This window comes from Pelodiscus sinensis, chromosome 26 (assembly GCF_049634645.1).
Source record: "Pelodiscus sinensis isolate JC-2024 chromosome 26, ASM4963464v1, whole genome shotgun sequence".
In the NCBI taxonomy this organism is placed as follows: domain Eukaryota; kingdom Metazoa; phylum Chordata; order Testudines; family Trionychidae; genus Pelodiscus; species Pelodiscus sinensis.
Genome location: NC_134736.1, coordinates 13,495,746 through 13,515,440, shown reverse-complemented (window position 1 = coordinate 13,515,440; position 19,695 = coordinate 13,495,746). Strand labels below are relative to the sequence as shown.

Sequence of the window (19,695 nt, the reverse complement as noted above, 5' to 3'; positions counted from 1 at the left end):
AGGATTCTTTAAACAGACACCATAAGGCTTACAATGAGATTAAGTCGTCATGCCAAGGTGGAAATTTCCTAAGCTAGAATGAAAGCCATATCAAGGGAATGAAGGTGGCTTACAAGAAGACAAAAAGACCAAAAAAAAAAAAGTAAATCCAGAAGTGCTACCAATGTTTTTTCCATTTTCTCATTAAATGAATTACATTATGCAATTCTGCCTTAGTACAAGGCTGGTAAGTTACTTTTATTTATTATACTCCTTTACTTGGCTTGGGGAGGGGGGACACTCTTGAGGTTTTATGGAGGCAGCCATTATTGGCACATAAAACTCCATTTGGGCACAACATTTTCCATCCATCTCTATGGTCATGGGTTCCATCGCAATTGCAATCTGATCTCTTGGCAGGACTCTGACCACCACCTTCCCACCAACCTCCCTACCTATGGCATCTCTGGTGAGGTTCCTGGGGCACAGTTGCTGAACAACGAAAGAATGCCCTACTGTTGTTTGACTGCCTGTTGCCATGGTACAGACCGCAGGCAAAGTGGTGGATAATCAAGGGGGAAAATGAAAAGCTAACTAAACTATGATAGAGGGTTTTATTGCTTAAAAACAATGGAAAGCCTTTTGCTTTCTTACCCCATTGTATCAAAGGAACAGTGTTCTTTCATCTAGCCATCAATAAAGTATGGGTGCTGGTTGTGACATTCCACTCCTAGGCTGGGAACCCATACTGTAATACAAGCTGATTTCCAGAACACAGGAGTTGCAGGTGGCATTTTTACCCCAGTGTGACATCCCACTTCTACAAATAAGCAAACAAGTACAGATTATTCCACGGATGCATTTGGACATTCCAGAGTAGTGCTTGGACAATGCAAGTTATTTTCAAACTAGAGTTCACACTCAGGTTATCTGATTGGCTTGGATCATGTGCTAAAAGGAAATACAGGCAGTCCCCGGGTTACATGAATCCGACTTACATCAGATCCCTACTTACAAACGGGGTGAGGCAACCCCGCACTAGCTGCTTCCCCCCAGCAGACCAGGGAGACGCGGAGCGGCTTTTCTCAGCAGACACCTCAGCTTGAGAATAAAGGACTGAGGGAAGTGAGGTGTGGGAGAATAAAACTGAGCTCTGGAGAAATGTTTGGCTAGAGTTTCCCCTACAATATGTACCAGTTCCGACTTACATACAAATTCAACTTAAGAACAAACCTACAGTCCCTATCTTGTACGTAACCCGGGGACTGCCTGTATAGCAGTATGAAGTGCACTCAGAGCAGTGAGAATATAGGCTAAATCATGTTAGTAATGCAGATATTACAGACCCTCTACCTTAATCTGTTTATGGACGTAAGCAGTATCCACACTTGTGGTACAATATCAGAAACTTTCCCTTTTTTTGCAATATTCCACATTTTTCTTGAGGCCTACAGGAATGACCTGCTTCTCCTTCAACCCCACTCCTTTTCACAGCTGACGTCACCTTTCCAGGCATCCAGCAGATGTCTTCAAATGCCAAAATGGCACTGTAGTATAGCTTCTTGGCTTTTCTCTTGTTGCCTGGAAAACTTGGGGCCTTTCACATTCAGAAATCTGCAACATATTGTGTGTCAGCCTGAACTGTGAGAAAGTGATCCATATTTGTGATTTTCTGCACGTGTGACATTCTTGGACACCTCTCCTCTTTTAAAAAAGTAGATTTTCATTAAGGATCAAATTCCCATATCTTGATAGCCTTTGAGAAACTTAAAGGGAAGGCTATAGCTTATTGTGTTGGTACCCATGTCTCCTGGAGAAATTCTATACTGCAATGTAAAAGTGGAGATGCGTGTTTCCCTTTCCTGTGCTGAAAGGAATTGGTGGTATGTTGCTGTGGACACTGACAGTAGACTTTTGTCTCTTCCTACAGGCCCTCTTAATGCTGCTCATCCCAGGTTTGAATCAAGAAGACCCATGTCCTTACTGGACATGTTTTTCAGTCGTCATGCCAGGAGAACAATTCAAAGCGTGGCAGGCTGCTTGAATTTCAGAGGTGGTCATACCTCTGCTAGTATACTTCTCAGCTGGCGCTTAGAAAAGGGAGACTTCAGGTTGCCGAAAGAGGATGACAAGCAGTTTGACAACTGAATGTGTTTGTCCTCCATTCACATCTGAAAGGATGGGGAATTCCAGAGACACAAGTTTCAGGGAATTTGAGGTGCTTACAAAGAAACCCTCAAGCCATCCTGCTCTCTCGGCCTCAAGTGCTCTGCTTGCATCCTCTCTCTCACCTCCAGGTAATAATGAACTCCAGAATAGAGGACTGTTGATACTTTAAACAGCTGGAGCAAATCTCAACCATAAGCTGTGCATGCCAGTGCTGAGAAGAGGGAGTGAGAATCAGCACCCTGAAGTGATGTACTCCACTATCTCCAAGGAGTTGCAAAGAAGAGTAGCTCCAGGCTTCCTTGTTGGGAATGTGCATTTAAGGTTCCATAGGAAAACGTGTGTAGCTAATTGAGGTATAAAAAAATTCACATTTGGAAGCTAATGTTAGTCTTACCGCAAGCATTGCTTTCTTGGCAATGCCAGGTGCACTGTGTACTGTCTTTTTTCAGTTTCAGATATAGTCTTTTGTTACATTTTGGCAGCTGGTCTACCTTCTCTACTTCCAATAAAGCTATGTTTAAAGGCATGCATTTGTGTTACTTGCACTTCATATAATCCTGTTTCAAGTAATATTTTCACCACCCAAGGGGACAGCCATAACCTCGCTGCCAGGCCTCAGGATCTTCTTCCCCTCTTCCCTCCCAAATTCCTCATCCAGAGACAGCCTAGGCTTGCACTCTCCTTCCCATTTTCCCCTCACCTAGTTGGGAGGCAGCAAGGCTCTGACTGACAGCCCTGGAGTGGCAGTACAGTGCAGAAGTAAGGGTGGCAATGGTATGCTAAGACAAATGCCACTTTTCACATTGCCTTTCTTCTGTGCTACTGCTGGCATGGCAGAGACTTCACAGTTGGATGCCAGCAGATGCTGTGCTCTGCTCTGCCTTCAAAGCTGTATGGCTGTATATGTGCATCCCTGGGAGGAGGAGAGGGCGTAATGACTACAGATAAAAAGGAGAGCCGGATTAAATAAGTTTGGGAATCACTATTGATCTAATGTAATCATTCTGAGCTTGTGGCTCATACTGCTGCTTGAGTGTTCCCTCCATCTGTGAAGAAACAATGCAGCTACTCGCTGAAGTCATCTGAGACCTCTTCTTACTGGGCATTTCTCACATCAGGTATTTAGCTAGTAATGCTAGACTACCTGCCACCACCTCAACATCTGGCATGTGACTTTGGAAATCCAGGAAAAGGACTTTTGTTTGACAGCTCTCTTCCCCCATGAGAATCCATGCCTGTAAAGAGATGGCCGCTGTGGACGCAGCTTGGAGCTGGGGTCCACCTTTCATTAGCAAGGAAATTACATAATAAGCTTTGTGGCACTGTGGGAATTATGAGAGCCTTTCTCCCCCAAAGGAATCTTATCATTTTCCAGGATAGGTGGTAGGAGCTAAGAAACTGACCCTTCTGTCTGAAGTCTCACATGCAAAACTTTCTTGTAGGCCAGCGTAGTCCTCCATGAGGCACTGCTCGGACGTGTATCTCCAGAAAGCATTGCTGCTAAAGCAGTTAAGTGTACTGCTAGTAAGGCTGCGGGGTATAACAGCAGACCTGTGTGTGTATAGACATGCTGATGTTTTGAATAGAGTCAAACTGACCACTAAGCTTCTTACAATTAAGATCGCAATGGTGTGGACATTGCTTCAGGTAAAGTTTAAAAGGTACCGCTTTGCGAGCTATATAGCGCCTACCCTCCACCCCTAAAACCCTATTTTCTCATTTTTGGTGCTGAACCCTACTGAGTCTTGTAAAGTAATTGCTGTATGGCGTCTCATTATGTAAATCAGCAAGCTGATCAGTATTTTAGACCAATAAATGGTAGTTTATTGCATAAATAAATGTTCAATGTTTTTCACAAAGTAAAAACTCTTAATTAGGGATGTTTAATGTTTAACCAGTTAACTGATTAAAGGAAGGGGCAAGCAGGAGGACTGCTCTAGCCCAGTTGGGGCTCCTGCCTGGCTGGAGCACCCCTGCTTATGGTGCACCCAGCCTGGCCCTGCCAAGAGGCTTCTCTGGCCGGGCTGAAGCATCCTCCATCCACAGCAGGCCCTGCGAGGTTGGAGCTGCTCCAGCCCCCACTGGTTCACTGGAACCGGTAAGCCTGACCTGTTAGGACATGGCCTTGCCAAATGTTTTGTTTATGCTTAATTTCTCCCTTCATAGTGGTGTGACATTCCGTTTTAAATCCAAGTTGTCCTCATAATTTGACTTGGACTTCATAAATTGTTAATGTTCCTCTCAAAACATCTGGTTATTGAACTAGATTAGTGGTGTGACTGGATCTGTAATGTTAGTCAGTGTCTGTGCTGCAGAAGGAGTAATGCTTTTCTTTGTCTGAAATAGTTTGCAATAGGAAGAGTGAAGTTAACAGGAGCAAGACAATGAGGGGGGAAATATGGCTCATATTTGGTAATAGAATGAGTAATGACAAATTCACCAGAAGGCTGTGACGGCCACTATTTAAGTATATTTTAAGTAGAGATGTACAAACCTATTAAAATAGTTAACCTGTTAAATGATTGAAATTGTATTGTTTAACCAGTTAACTGCTCTGGCCCCCCACGGACAGGCTGTCTAACCAGTTATTGGGTAAGCAGGCCAATAAGCCTAGTGCTTACTAGGTAACTGGTTAACCTCTTACATCCCTAATTTTAAGATTGCAAATCTGCAACCTGTTCCACGCAGGCAGCCTCCTGCATCCACTTGTACAAAACAGCTTGCAGATTTGTATGTGTGAGAGAGAGAAAGCAATTGTGTTGGCTAGAACGGAGGAGGCTATTACTCCTGTCAGCCAAACAGATATAATTCTGTCACTGATATTTAAATATGGAAAAGCACCTTATTTATTTATGCATCCAGTCTCTTCTGAACTGCATAAAACACACAACACAGAAGAAAATGGGATCTCAGCTTTAATTGGGAGCTTTGTTCATGTAAGGAGTGTATGCTCATGGCCATAAGTAACAAATAATAGTTTGTTTTCCCTTTAACAATTGAATACTTGATTGAACCTGCCTCAGTAACTAGGTCTCCTCATTTACAAACAAATTCTGTCCTCCTCTGCCATCGCAAAGGATTATGCAAGCAGCAGAAATGGTATGGTTCTCTTGCAATAGATGCAAGCAGAAGAAGCACATGGAGCATCGCTGTGCAAGGACTCTTTGCACGTCTCTATATAGGGGTCACTGGACCATTGTGAATGGAGGTCATTAGGTCTCAAACAGTCAGTAGTGGCTTGCAGATGTGTCTTCTGTAGCTTAGAGGAGAGGATTCTGTTCCTTCCATGCCGCCAGGAAATTGTAAGCCTTTTAAATTGAGCAGGTTAGACACAGCCTTAATTAAAATTGCTGCCTGGCAGCATTTTAACATTGCAGTGTGATCATGGCAGGAGTGCTGGGAGAGAGTTCTCCCAGTGCTCTAGATAACCCACCTCCGAGGTGAGTAGCTAACAGCACTGGGAGCCTGTTTATATTGGCGCTTTACAGTGCTGTAACTTGCTGCACTGGGAGATGGGTTTTCACACTGTTGAGTGAGGTTACAGTGCAGTGCCTTGCCAATGTACATTAAGGTGTTTGGGCTTGAGAAAGCCCTGGCGGGGTTGAGTTAGTTGGGACTGGTCCTGCCTTGGGCAGGGGGCTGGACTTGATGACCTTCTGAGGTCTCTTCCGGTTCTATGATTCTATGATTAGGACCAAAGAAAGGATTTGTCCCTAAAAAAAATTGTTGGAAGTGGTGTTCTGTGTCTACATTGTTTTAGCAATAGATATGTAACAGAAGATGTTACGTCCCTTGTGTTTTCTTTACCTTACATGTAAAATCTGTTGTTGTATATTTGATTTAGTAAACTAGAACTGTACTTTGAGGTTTACAATGCATTTTTGTTTTGGAGGAATTTTCAACAACCTCTCATCCTAGACCAAAATCATTCACTGGAAACAGCTTTAGGCATTCACTGCCTATGCTACCAGCAGCGCGGTTTAGCTATGGTCAAAAGCTGTTCTGTTTGCGCTAGCATGAGTTCTGCCTTCTAAATATTCCTACAATGGGCTCTAAAAAGAACATTCACTGAGAAGTTTGTGGGATTCTCCAGATTTGCATCCCAGCCCAAACCAATGCCAGTCTCTTCAGTTTACAGGACCATTTCACAAAAATCCTAAAGACTCAGAACTGAGCAATAGATTAGTTAAATTTGTATTTTTGTTTTTCTTAAGAGATCATATGTTCTATCTCAGAAGTTGAGAAGTGTCTCTGTTACCAAACTCTGATCAGGGTAATTTCTTTAAGCAAGTAACTGCAGAGCTGATGTTATTGGCCGAGTTCAGATAATTTGGCTTTCACATTTCATTTGCTTTATTACAAAATATGAATGGTTTAGTGCATTCTCATAGAATAAACCTAATATAATCTCTGATAACAATGACAAAAGATAATGTGTTTTTTCTGTCTTTTAGGACACGTGTGACCATTTGCATGGTAAAAGAGCATCAGCAAACGTGAAAAAATGGGCGTAAAAACCTTTACTCATAATTCCCCTGCCCACAGCCAGGAGATGCTTGGGAAGCTTAACATGCTTCGCAATGATGGACATTTCTGCGACATCACCATTCGCGTACAGGACAAAATCTTCCGGGCACACAAGGTGGTCTTGGCAGCCTGCAGCGACTTCTTCCGCTCCAAACTAGTTGGCCAAGCTGAAGATGACAGCAAGAGTGTATTAGACTTGCATCATGTGACAGTGACTGGCTTTATACCCCTTCTGGAGTATGCCTATACAGCCACACTATCTATCAACACAGAAAATATTATTGATGTCTTGGCTGCAGCCAGCTACATGCAAATGTTCAGTGTTGCCAGTACATGCTCAGAATTCATGAAGTCGAGCATTTTATGGAATACGCCCAGCAGCCAACAAGACAAGGTGCTAGATGCAGGACAAGAAAACAGCGCAAACTGCAATTTTACCTCTCGAGATGGCAGCCTTTCACCGGTTTCTTCGGAATGCAGTGTGGTGGAAAGAGCCATTCCTGTTTGTCGAGAGTCCCGAAGAAAGCGAAAAAGCTATATAGTCATGTCTCCTGAAAGTCCACTTAAGTGTAACACACAGACGAACTCCCCCCAAGTGCTTAATCCTTCAGCTTCCTACACAGAGTCCAGAAATCAGCCAGTAGACTCTTCCTTAGCTTTTCCTTGGACTTTTCCTTTTGGAATTGATCGAAGGCTTCAGTCTGAGAAGGTGAAGCAGGTGGAGAATTCTAGGACTTTAGAGTTGCCTGGTCCATCTGAGGCAACCAGAAGAATTACTGATTATGTGACATGTGAGAGCACAAAGGCCAGTTCACCTCTTGTGATTGAAGAAGATGTGCGTGTCAAAGTGGAAAGGTTAAGTGATGAGGAAGTTCATGAAGAAGTATCGCAGCCTGTTAGCGCATCCCAGAGTTCTCTCAGTGATCAGCAGACAGTCCCAGGAAGTGAACAAGTTCAGGAAGATCTCTTGATTAGCCCACAGTCTTCCTCTATAGGTACAGCCACTTCTGTTATTTTATATAGGTATTCATATGTGCACAAGTGATTTTATTTAAGAAAGTCCGCTTGATTTTTTTAATTAGATCACAAAAGATTGGTGAAACTGTGTTTTGTTATTTCTAACTAACGAATTGTTATGCAGTGATTTTAACAGTTTTTATTAATAATTTTTAATTGTGCCAAATGGTTTGACCACTGTACCATTTTGGAAAAACTGGTGCTTGCAGCATTGTAAAGAGAGTTAAAGGTACCTGAGCCAAAATCAAGCCTTTTATTGGTGTAGGTACAATGATAGTACAGTTAACTTCTGATAATCCGGCACCTTTAGGACTCAGGGGGTGCAGGATTATCAGATATGCCGGACTATCGGAAGGGGGGGGCTCTGAGGGGTCAGGGTGGAGTGGGGGGGGGGATGCGCCCCTCGGTGCTGCGGGACCAACCCGGCAGCACCCCAGCTGCTCTGCCCCAGATTTCTCCAAGTCAGCCACTGCTGAAACTGACCAGCGGCTGACTCTGGGAAGTCTGGGGCAGAGCAGCTGGGGTGCTGCTGGGTTGGTCTCGCAGCACCGAGGGGCGGCGCTAAAGGACCAACTCGGCAGCACCCCAGCTGCTCTGTCCCCGGCTTCCCCGAAACTGACCAGCGGCTGACTCAGGGAAGCCGGGGGCAGAGCTGCTCTGCCCCCGGCTTCCCCGATTCAGCTCCTGGTCAGTTTCAGCAGCTGCTGAATCGGGGAAGCCGGGGGCAGAGCAGCTCCAATTGTGTGGCTGCCCGGAGCACTTCTGGGTTCCAGATGGTGCCGGACCATTGAATACCGGACCACTGGAGTTTGAGTGTACAATGTCATGGGATTAGATAGAAGATCCTCTCATGGACTGATAACTGGTTAGAAGATAAGAAACAAAGGGTAGGAATAAATGGTCAGTTTTCAGAATAGAGGGGTAACTACTTGGGTGTCTTGCTGGGGATCTGTACGGGAGTTCTGTATTGGGACCAATCCTATTAAATGTATTCATAAATGGTCTGATGAAAGAGGTAAGCAGTGAGATGGCAAAATTTGCCAATGATACTAAACTGCTCAAGATAGTTAAAAACAAAGCAGACTGTGAAGAGATTCAAAAGGATCTCGTAAAACTAGGTGACTGGGCAACAAAACGGCAGATGAATGTTAATGTTGATGAATGCAAAGTAATGTATATTGGAAAATATCATCCCAACTATACATACAAAATGATGGGAACTAAATTGGGTATTACCACTCAAGAGAGATTGTGGAGTCTTTGTGAATAGCTCGCTGAAAACATCCACTCAATTTGCAGCAGCAGTCAAAAAAGCAAAAAGAATATTATGAAAAGGATAGAGAGTAAAACAGAGAAAATCTTATTGCCTCTATATAAATCCATGATACACCCACATCTTGAGTAGTGCCTGCAGATGAGGTCATCTCATCTCAAAAAAGATACCTTTGGCATTTGAAAAAGTTCAGAAAAGGGTAACAAAAATGATTACGGGGTAGGCTGCAGGGGGGACCAGGAGCCAGCATGTGGCTCAGCTGGGCTGTGGGGGAAGGATTACTGTGGGGGAAGGAGGGCCAGGAAGCCCCATGGAGGGGGGTGAGGCCATTAGCAGAGGGGCCATAGATGACTTCCCCTGGTCTGGCAAAGTCCCTCGTTCAGGACCAGTCAGGTCCCAAGGGTGCTGGACTAGGAAGGTCTAACCTATACTTGCTCCCATAACACAAGAACTAAAGGTCACCAAATTAAGTGAATAGGTAGCAGGTTTAAAGCAAACAAAAGGAAGTATTTCTTCACACAAAACAAGCCAACCTATGGAACTCCTTGCTAGAGGATGTTGTGAAGATCAGATCATTAAAAAGGGTTCAAAATAGAATTAGATATCCTTCATGAATTTCAGTTCATCAGTGGCTGTTAGTCAGAATGGATAGGGATGGTGTCTACAGCCTCTGTTTCTCAAAAGTTGCTCATGTGATTACCTGTTCTTTTCTTTCCCTCTGGTGCACCTGACATTGGCTACTGTTGGAAGACAGGATGCTGGGTTAGATGGACGTTTGGTATGACCCAGTATGGCAGCTGTTTTGTGTTTGTTTTGCCAAATGGTGAGACTAAGATTTTTTTTCCCCAAATGACAACTTGTGGTCATTTTTGGGTTTCTCCAGCTATTATCTATTCATAGCTAATATTTAGAGCAGCGATTCTCAACCAGGGGCATGTGTATTCCTGGGAACAAATAGAAGTCTTCCAGCTGTACATCAACTTATCTAGGTATTTGTGTAGTTTTACAACAGGCTGCATAAAAAGCACTATTGACTTCAGTATGAACTAAAATTTCAGACAGCTGGTCCCCGAGCTACAAACGTCAATTTACAACCATTCGCATTTACGACCAAACCTCCTATTAAGCGGTCATAAAGGTGGTCCCCGAGTTACGAACACAACCCATGCTTACGAACAGCACGATCGCAATGTAACTCAATGGGGTCCGACCTACAAACATTTTGAGTTACAGCCAAGTGTTTGGTCCATAACCCATTCGTAAGTTGGGGACCGGCTGTACAGTCAAAAGAAGAAAGTAAGCAATTTTTTAGTAATAGTGTGCAGTGACACTTGTATTTTTTGTCTTGATTTTGTAAGCAAGTAGTTTAAGTGAAGTGAAACACAAGTGGTACACAAGGTAAATCAGATTCCTGAAAGGGTAGAATAGTCTGGAAAGGTTGGGAAGCAGTGATTTAGAGGACATTACTATAACAATAGAGTCGTCGTCTTAAACCCTTGTACTCCAAGTGGAGCATAGGTCATTTACAAGTCTCCTCCACTTCAGTCTGTCACAAAACTTCTAGCTGACTCCAGGAGTACCCCAGTTGTTGTCCTTCAGTCTCAGTAGATCTTCTCCACATTGTCCGAGATCTTCCTCTTTTGCGTTTTCCTTGCTGGTTCCATGTGAGACCTTGACGGACTATGCTGGATGATGGTTTTCTGAGTGTGTGGCCTAGCCATCCCCACTTTCTTCTCTTGATTTGAACGTCAAGTGGTTCTTGTCCTGCTCTGTTCCAAAGCTCCTCATTTGTGACAGAGTCTTGCCATTTGATGTGAAGGATGTACCTCAGGCATCTGTTTATGAATGTCTGTAGCTTGTGATTTGAAGACTTTTTAGTATGCCAGGTCCCGCATCCATACAGGAGCACACTCTTCACGTTCGTGTTGAAGATTCTCCATTTTGTCTTCACAGATATTATTTATGACCTCCATATGGAGCGAAGAGTCTTGAATGCAGCTGTTGCTTTCCCTATCCTAGCATTGATATCCTTGTCTGTTCCTCCATCTCTGCCCATAATACTCCCCAAGTAGATGAACTGCTCTGCATTTTCCAGATCATTGCCTCCCAGTGTGATGGTGGTGTTGTTGGATTGGTTCATCCTCATTGTCTTGGTCTTCCCCTTGTTAATGCTCAGTCCAGTCACTGAGGCAGTTTTGTCTAGTGTTGCAACCTTTTCTTCCATGCTTTCATGTTGGTGTGAGAGGAGGGTGACATTGTCAGCAAAATCAATGTCCTCTAGTTGTTTGAAAAGTGTCCACTGAATGCCCCGTTGATGGCCATCTGTTGTCCTGCTCATAATCCAATCCACTGTGATCAAGAACAGGAAAAGTAACAATAGGCACCCCGTCGCACTCCTGAGACTATGCTGAAGGATTCTGTCAAGACACCATTGTGAACAACTTGGCATGTTGAGGGTTCGTACGTTGAATGGATCAGGTTAATAATTTTGGATGGGATGCCATGGTGTTGCAGCAGTTTCCACAAAGTATCTCTATCAGCGCATAGAATAGACTCATACAAATGGCCTTTCAGTAAATTTGCAGTTTGCAATATTTCCAGTTTGGTTGCCAGAATTTTGTAAAGATCTGATATTTGCCATTGTATTTACAAAGGCTATTTACAGGCAGTCCCCGACTTACGCGGATCCGACTTACGTCGGATCCGCACTTACGAACGGGGCTTTCTCGCCCCGGAAGTCGGGGCGAGAAAGCCCCGTTCGTAAGCTGCTCTGGTGCCCCTGGTCTGCTGGAGACCGTCTCCAGCAGACCAGGGGCACCGGGCGGGTTCCCGCGCTTCTGAGGCTTTGCCAGAGCAAAGCCTCAGAGGCGCGGGGAACCGCCGCTGCTGCCGCTTCAATCTGGGTGCCTGTGGTCTGCTGGGGACGGTCCCCAGCAGACCACAGGCTCCCGGACTGAAGCCGCAGCCGCGGGGGGGTCCCGCGCCTCTGAGGCTTTGCCAGAGCAAAGCCTCAGAGGCGCGGCACCCCGCTGCCGCTGCGGCTCTGCTCCCCGTGTCCTTGGTCTGCTGGGGGGGGGGAGGGGGTGCAGCTAGTGTGCTCCTCCCTCCCCCCCCAGCAGACCAGGCTTTTGCTTTGGACTCTGGGGCAGAACAGCTGGGGCACTGCCGATTGGTCCTGCAGCGCCCGCTCTGGGCACTACTGGACCAACCCGGCAGCACCCCAGCTGCTCTGCCCCAGGTCCTGATTCAGCCGCTGCTGGTCAGTTTCAGCAGCGGCTGAATCAGGACGCCTGGGGCAGAGCAGATGGGGTGCTGCTGGGTTGGTCCAGTAGCGCCGAGGAGCGGCGCTACTGGAGCAACCCAGCAGCACCCCAGCTGCTCTGCCCCAGGCGTCCCCAAGTCAGCTTCTGCTGAAACTGACCAGCGCTGACTACAGGAAGCCCCAGGCAGAGTTGCTCTGCCCCGGGCTTCCTGGAATCAGCTGCTGATCAGTTTCAGCAGCAGCTGACTTGGGGACGCCTGGGGTTTTTAAGTTGATTCTGTATGTAAGTCAGAACTGGCGGTCAGTTTCAGCAGTGTCTGAATCTGGACGCCAGTTCCGACTTACATACAGATTCAACTTAAGAACAAACCTACAGTCCCTATCTTGTACGTAACCCGGGGACTGCCTGTATTGAAGGATTATTTCAATAAAATCTGGTTTGAGTGCTGATTGGATGACTTCATTCAGCTAATATCATGCCAAATGCTTTTTTTCAAGTAATAGAATGGTAAATATAGCCTTGCACTTAAACTCTACCTCTGAGTGTTGTCTAGTGGATATAAGGAAGTGGTAGCTGATCTCTGTGACCCTTTCAAGAAGAATACCGTACCACTATAATCCTACTATTTCAATTGGACGGTTGCTTTGAAGAAGCAGGAACTTTGTCATATTGTTACATTTTTCAACACTGTATATTGTTGGTTTTGTATGGCTCATATGGTAGCATTCTACTTTGATAACATGTATGCCCAATCTAAACTGCTTTATTGGAATTTTACAGGCATAGTTTTTGTGAATCCTCTTTAAGTAGTAGGCACAAACATGTGAGTATACTATCAGAGTCAATACTAATAGTTGCTTTATATTTAATTCGACAAAAATCTTGTGTAGCATTTATAAAAAACAGATTAGGATTTGCATTCCATCATACTAATAATGCTGGTTCACTGAACTGGTGCAATATGACCTAGTCCTTAACCCGTTATAGCAGTACCTTTGCAAATCCTTGACAAATTTATTTTCTATCAATTGTGAGATGTAATTAAATGAGTATATGGCTATATCAGTGAGAAACATAAACTGTAACATACCAAAAATATAATGAAAGTAAGGGTTATGGAAAGAAAAAAAAATCATATGCACTGAAAAGAGAGTTTTACTCACTATATTTATCATATTCAAGTAGCCCAAAAGAAAACTAACTATGCTGCTTTCTTTTGATCTGGATTCAGATTAATCCGTATAGAAAATGTCAGAGAAAAGGTACATTAGATAACTATTCTAAGCCACTTAAACGTTAGCAGTGTATAAAAACATGTCCACCATAAGGTAATATTTAACCATAGGAGAATGGGAGGGATAGAAATATAAGAGTAGGACCAGCATTAGATTGTAGAGAGAGCGAGAGAGACTGCAGTGCATGTCTGAATGTTCAATTCTAGGACTCTCTTAGAAAATGAACAGATGCACTGAATGTATGCTGGTGATCAAGCCCTGGTATGTGTGTGACTGATTTTCCTTCTTTTGCCAAAGACAATCTAGCCAGAATCCTTAACTAGGAAATGACATCTACTGAGAAGCAGCTTTGGAAATGCCATCTTACAAGGCTGAAGCTTCACAACATTTTCTAGAAGGTTTAACCATGCTCTCCAGCTTTCAGGAGAGAGACAGAGAACACACATACCACAAAACAGAGGGGTTTGGGTTTGGTGCCATGCTTTTGTGTACTAGGCTAGTGACCATCATTTTGACTAAATGCTCTAAAGTTTAAAATCAAATGTTTGTAAGCTTTGAAAATGGTTTGGTGTAGCATGTTGCACCTTCATGACTGCAGATAAAAAAAATTTGGCCCAAGGTCAACATAGTAGAATCTCATTGTAAGCCACCTCTGCTTTAGCAAGAGAGTGTTTTGCTAGAGTTTAGACCAGTGTTTCCTAAACTTTTTAAGACCAAGAAACACCAAACAATAATTGTTTTTTATGGGGAACACCAAGGATTTTTGTTGAGAGAGGAAAAAAAGAACGAAAGCTTGCCATGGACCCATGACTAGAAGTGAAAGTAACCCCCTCTAAGAACTTTTCCCACCATCCTCCTACCCATAGAGGATGAGTTTGGCCCATTCCAAACCCTCTCTCCTCTGGCGCTGGTCTCTCCCCTGCAGGTGTCTGCCCTTCTGCTTCACCCCCAGAATCCCCTGTCACCTGCACTTTCCCTCCTGGTGCTTCCTTCTTCCCTCACTGCCCCCGCCCCCTTGTCCTCTTTCTTCCTGATGCCCATACCCTCACCACCCTCTGCCCCAGTTCCTCTCATGCCCCTCTGTGCCTTCACACATGATTTGCTCCATCCCTGCCTTCCTCATGCCCCACCTCCTTTCAACCCTTCTTCCAGCACCTTCCCCTCCCCTTGCTTCCTCTTGCCCCCAGTGCCCTTCTCCTCTCCTCTCCCACTACCACCCTGCACCCTCACTGACACTTCCCCTCCCGCCTCCTGCCCTTTTACTCATTGTTTCCTCTTGGCCCCCTGGCATCTGTCTCTCCTCCACCCTGTCCCTTGGTGCCTTCCCCTTTCTTCTCCTGCCCTGTGCCTCCCCTCAGCACAAGCCCCTTCCTCTCCCACCCTCCTTCCTCCTAGTTCTCTCTGAGCCCCTCCCCCACTTTTGCCTTCTAGTTTGCGGGGCTGGAGTCTGTGGTCGGGCCCCAGAAGTCCCTGCAGCTCTGGCCCCAGCTGCTTCCAATGCAGGACTGCTTGCCAGGCCTGGAGCTGGGGCGCCCGCGGTGCTAATTTTAATGCATTCCAGTTCCCGCAGCAGCTTTGGCTCCCATTAGGAGGAGCGCTTGGAGGGGGGGGGAAGAAACCCCCCACCCTCCCAGATTTGGCTTGCGGAGCGCAGCAGTGCAAGTGAGTCCATGCACTGCCGCTCCCCCAGCAGAGTGGGAAGGGGCCGGAGGAGAAGGGGCCGTGCACAGAGCACACCAGCAGAGCCCGAATGTACCCCGCTCTGCAGCACTCTGCAGCTGGGCTCTGCCGGGACTCTGGTGGCAGCTCCCAGGAGCAGCTCACCGGCTCCAACTAGCGCCCCTCCCTCTCCAGCAGCTGTGGGTGGAGGAGGCCAAGCTGGCAGTGCACAGCGGAGAAGGGGCCACACGGTGGGGGGAGGAGCTTGCTGGACAGTGGCGCATGCTGCATAGGAGCTCAGAGCTCTGGACACTGCGCGCCACTGGCAGCAGCCCTGACTACCTGCGCAAAGCACCATGGGAGCCGCTTACGTGCTGGGTGGAGGCGGGGAATTGCTGCTGTGCTGCACTAGCGCTAGGTGTCTTTAAATCCGGGACTGTCCTGGGGGAAAAAAGGGACATATGATCACCAGATCTCCATAGCACACCTCGGACTGCCTCGCAGCACACCAGTGTGCCGCGAAACACAGTTTAAGAAACGCTGGTTTAGACTAAAGGCAAGTCTACACTATGGGGTAAATCCATGTAAGTTATGCAACTCCAGCTACGTGAACAATGTTGCTGGAGTTGACATACCTAGGTCAACTTATTGCAGTATCTACATTGTGCTGGGTCAACGAGAGAAACTCTTATCAACTTATCTTAAACTTCTCATTCCGGTGGAGTACAAGAGTTGTTGGGCGCATGTTCAGCTGTTGATTTAGTGGGTCTTGACTAGATCCACTAATTTGACCTCCAGTAAACCAATCATCACAGCATCAATCCACCATTAATGCAGACATATCCTAAGAGACAGCTCCCAGCTGCACCAGTCTGTCTGCCTCACCTGCAGACCCCCTGAAATGTTGCCAGTCTTTACCTTGCCTTGCAGTTAATATTCACTGAACTCAAGTTCCCAAGAGATATCTCCCTGCAGAGACGTAAATCCACATCCCTTTGTCTAAAGGCAGGCTTGCCTCCAGAACCTATTTCCAGCACATCATACCTCTATAGGCATTGTCATCTATGTACAGGATGTAGTGATGAGCATACCTCCAATTTTTATGATATTTTACCAATATTTTACCAAAAGAGTTTGGCTAAATGTTTCAACAACAGTATTGTGAGTGTTGCCTTTGCTGTTTGGCATAAAAGACTCTTAAGATTTGTGTTTGAATTTACATTTAGCATTGTTTGCACAGCACTATTATGCCATCATTATAGATTATATTCTTATTTTGCTGCATTCTAAAGAAGTGCACGTGCCTTGTGTTTTTGTGGGGGGTTTTGAGGGTTCGCACTATACCAAATGTATGATAAAACACAGTTTTTGGGACAGTGCAGTACTGGTGGGAGCAAGGAGGTATGTTAAAATACAACATTCTCTTCCCTGAACACGTTACCCCTTTAAAATGACATGTTTATCTTAGTGCTCTATAGTGCATTCATAAAAGCTCCTCTGCCTATTTTTCTTATATTGTAAAGAGCTCTCATTCACTACTTGGGCAATGCAAGAATTGCTCATGTGCAGTTTATTGTACGTGGTATCACTTAGAAAGTGCTCTTATGAATTGTTTAACATTGGAGAGAGACCAGCGGGAGAGTCTTTGTACATACATTATGTCATTATTGTAGTAACACTAGTTATGTTTGAGAGGGTATTTTCATAACACTGATATCACTCCCATCAGAGAGATAAGTACACCAAATGAAAACTCTAGCAGCAAATGGATTTTTTTATACTAGATTTTATTAGTTGGCAATATTGTAAAGGATAAATCAATGTAGAATTCATTTTTTTATTTTTATAGATTGTATTACATCTTATCTTGTGTACCCAGCAATACTCAGCTTATTTTAAATCACACCAAACCACAGTTTTAAATTTGATATTCATAATGTTGTTTTCAGAAACTTATCAGAGGTGAGTCTTTCCTCAGTGACCCCAAAATGTGGGACCATGATATTTGGGATCCTTACCTTTTCTTTTCATTGGGAAATATGGGCCTTCCTTGTGACTCCTTCACATCTGAATAGGGTTTTTCATTTTCCATTCTATCACTTTTTCTTTTGGATAAGCATTGTCGTCCTCATCTGTCTCCGTCTCATGGTGTCTCTCTTCTCTGTCCATTTGTATCTCCTGTTTGACAATCTCTTCTGAAACCCCAACGGCGGTGGTGTTTTTGTTTTAAGGTTGTACTTGAGACCATATTGAGAGTGGATCCTTTCCTATTGAAGTGTGTTGGAATTCATCCATTGTCTTTCCTCATTCCCTCTAAATCCTGCTACCTTCCTCAGTGAAACCCCCAGATATCTGTTCCGATATGCAGGTACTACAGAGTCTTTGTTGTACAAAGTTCAGCAAATGCAGGCTATTTTGCAAGATGGGAAGAGAAAGGGTGAATTAAAAATTCACGTGACTCCTCAGCAGCTTACCTGTATATCTGGAATATTGATCTGTCTTCACTAAGGTAGTCCAGATGCCGGTTAACTGATTACCCCGCTAAGGCAAATGCTTACCAGATAACCGGTTAACCCTTTATATCCTAATTTAAGATGTCCATGACCATACTTTTCTGCAGATCAGTTATACTTCTGAGGTTTGCACAAGATCGTGCTGGACACCAACACTGAGTGAAGCATGCTCTTACAATCAATCCAATGACATTTATTTTTGTGTTTGTCTGTAACAATAACTTTGGAGTGTCACATTCAAACAGTTCCAAAACATAGGGAACTTTTTTATATCTTTGGGCAGAACCTTATTAATTTTTGCTGGAATAGAAAAATCAAAAGGGAAAAATGTATTTTTTGGAATTAAATTCCCATGATCTTTGTGGCATGACAGATTTAAGAAGGTCTGCCCAGATGCCCTCCCATTTAGGGATAGCCGAAGAAGATATGTCTTGGAACTAAATTGACACTAAGGCCTGATCAACTTCCTTATCCAATTTGTTAGGGTGATGTCTGGTCAAACGTTGATGCTGTTGTTGAGTTTACTCAGCCCTCACTCAAGCAAAACTGTCATTGAATCCAAAGAGACTTGTCTGAACAATGATCAAATAAAGAAAGTAAGGATTTGCTGAAGTTATACTAGATCTGTTTCCAAACCTCTAGCTAAATTTCCTAAGGCATTTTGTGCCCTAATGAGCCATTATGCAAACTAGCTTCTCTTCTCTTCTGCAGCAACAGGTGGTGGGTATACTACTAGTCTCCTTTGGATGGCATTTTTAATCAGCCAAGGGCACCAAGAGCCTGGAATTGGCATTCTTCTATTAAATAGGATTATGTATGGAGGATGCATAAGGCATGGGAAATAAAGATCTAAGCGATCAGCTGGAGTAAATTGGTCAGTGCAGCTTAAAATTTGGACAAATCTTGTGAAACAGTTCCGTTTTACCTGAAATTAGCATTTTCTGTCTTAAAAGTGTTAAGAGTGGGGGGGGGGGGAATCGTTTCTTGAGAACATTACTGCATTTTAACACAACTTTTTGTCTTTGAGTTTATCCTCACGCTTTGTTAACACGCTGAATATTTGAGCATATATTAAAATTGCCCCTCTCTCTGCCGAATTCTTGATATAGTAGAGAAGAATCGTGAGGTCTTACTATTGGTTTTGAAGATTCTCTGGCAGTTTTAGTGTGCCTCCAACCAGTAAGAAGTAAGAAGTATCTGCAGGCAATTCTGGAAGAGAAATTTGCATGTAGTTACCCACTTTTTGAGCACTTTTACTTGCATTAAATTGCAAATTGATGTTCCTTTTTTCTTCCCCAGGTTCAATAGATGAAGGGGTCACTGAAGGATTGCCCACACTTCAGAGTACCTCTGGCACTAATGCTCATGCAGATGATGATGATCGGTATGTACCAACATAGTGTGCAAACTGTTCTGTAGTGCTTGAGTGCTATAAATAGCTTGCCTCAGCCCTAAGCAGAGAATGGTTAGCTGCTCGTACATATACTATGTGTTGAACCAAGTACAATCAGTGCCTGAATGATCAAATACTTCAGAAGAGCAGAGATAATGAAAGTGTGTTTGCTTCCTAGTTGCACTGTTTCTTTTTGTGAAATTTCCAACTTAAATTGAAGAGGAAAGTCATTGTTATTCCTGTGTTGTGTATTTGTGTTCCTTTATATTCATACACACACTTCATTGTGAAGCAATTAAGGTTGTTACTTACATTCTATATGAGACAGAAAAGCAAGGAAATGAAAAATGAATCCATATAACAGTACATATCTTCTCCTGCACCCAGAGAAACAGACAGCTACGTTGTGCATACCACAACCGTAACTCTGTTGCCTCAATCTGTCCTCCTTAATATTACAGTCCTGTATTAAAATGCGCTGTCTCATGACTATTAGTTGTAGATGTTTAACATAGTTTGCTGTGTTGGGAGCAGGTAGCTTGTTAAAGTAGATGATCAAAGGCTGGCATACCTCAGTATAGATAAGTTATGGGGACGTGGACTGAAGTGTATGGTAGTTATATTGAAAGGAAGGCATATGACTGGACGGAGTATGGGATTTGCGCAG

General features: G+C 44.2%; 1 protein-coding gene across 4 annotated transcripts in view; it reads left to right on the top strand.

The window, feature by feature from the left end:
* ZBTB44 (zinc finger and BTB domain containing 44) overlaps window positions 1–19,695 on the top strand; it is a 54,720-nt gene that overhangs the window by 15,524 nt on the left and 19,501 nt on the right. For 2 of the 4 annotated variants that reach the window (XM_075909635.1, XM_075909638.1), the window contains exons 2-4: window positions 1,910–2,276; window positions 6,603–7,670; window positions 18,935–19,019. In XM_075909635.1, coding sequence (XP_075765750.1) covers window positions 6,653–7,670; window positions 18,935–19,019 — 1,103 coding nt within the window. In that variant the 5' untranslated portion in view covers window positions 1,910–2,276; window positions 6,603–6,652. Of the gene's footprint in view, window positions 1–1,909; window positions 2,502–6,602; window positions 7,671–18,934; window positions 19,020–19,695 lie in introns of all 4 variants that reach the window. The other 2 variants (XM_075909636.1, XM_075909637.1) reach the window with 2 other exon arrangements.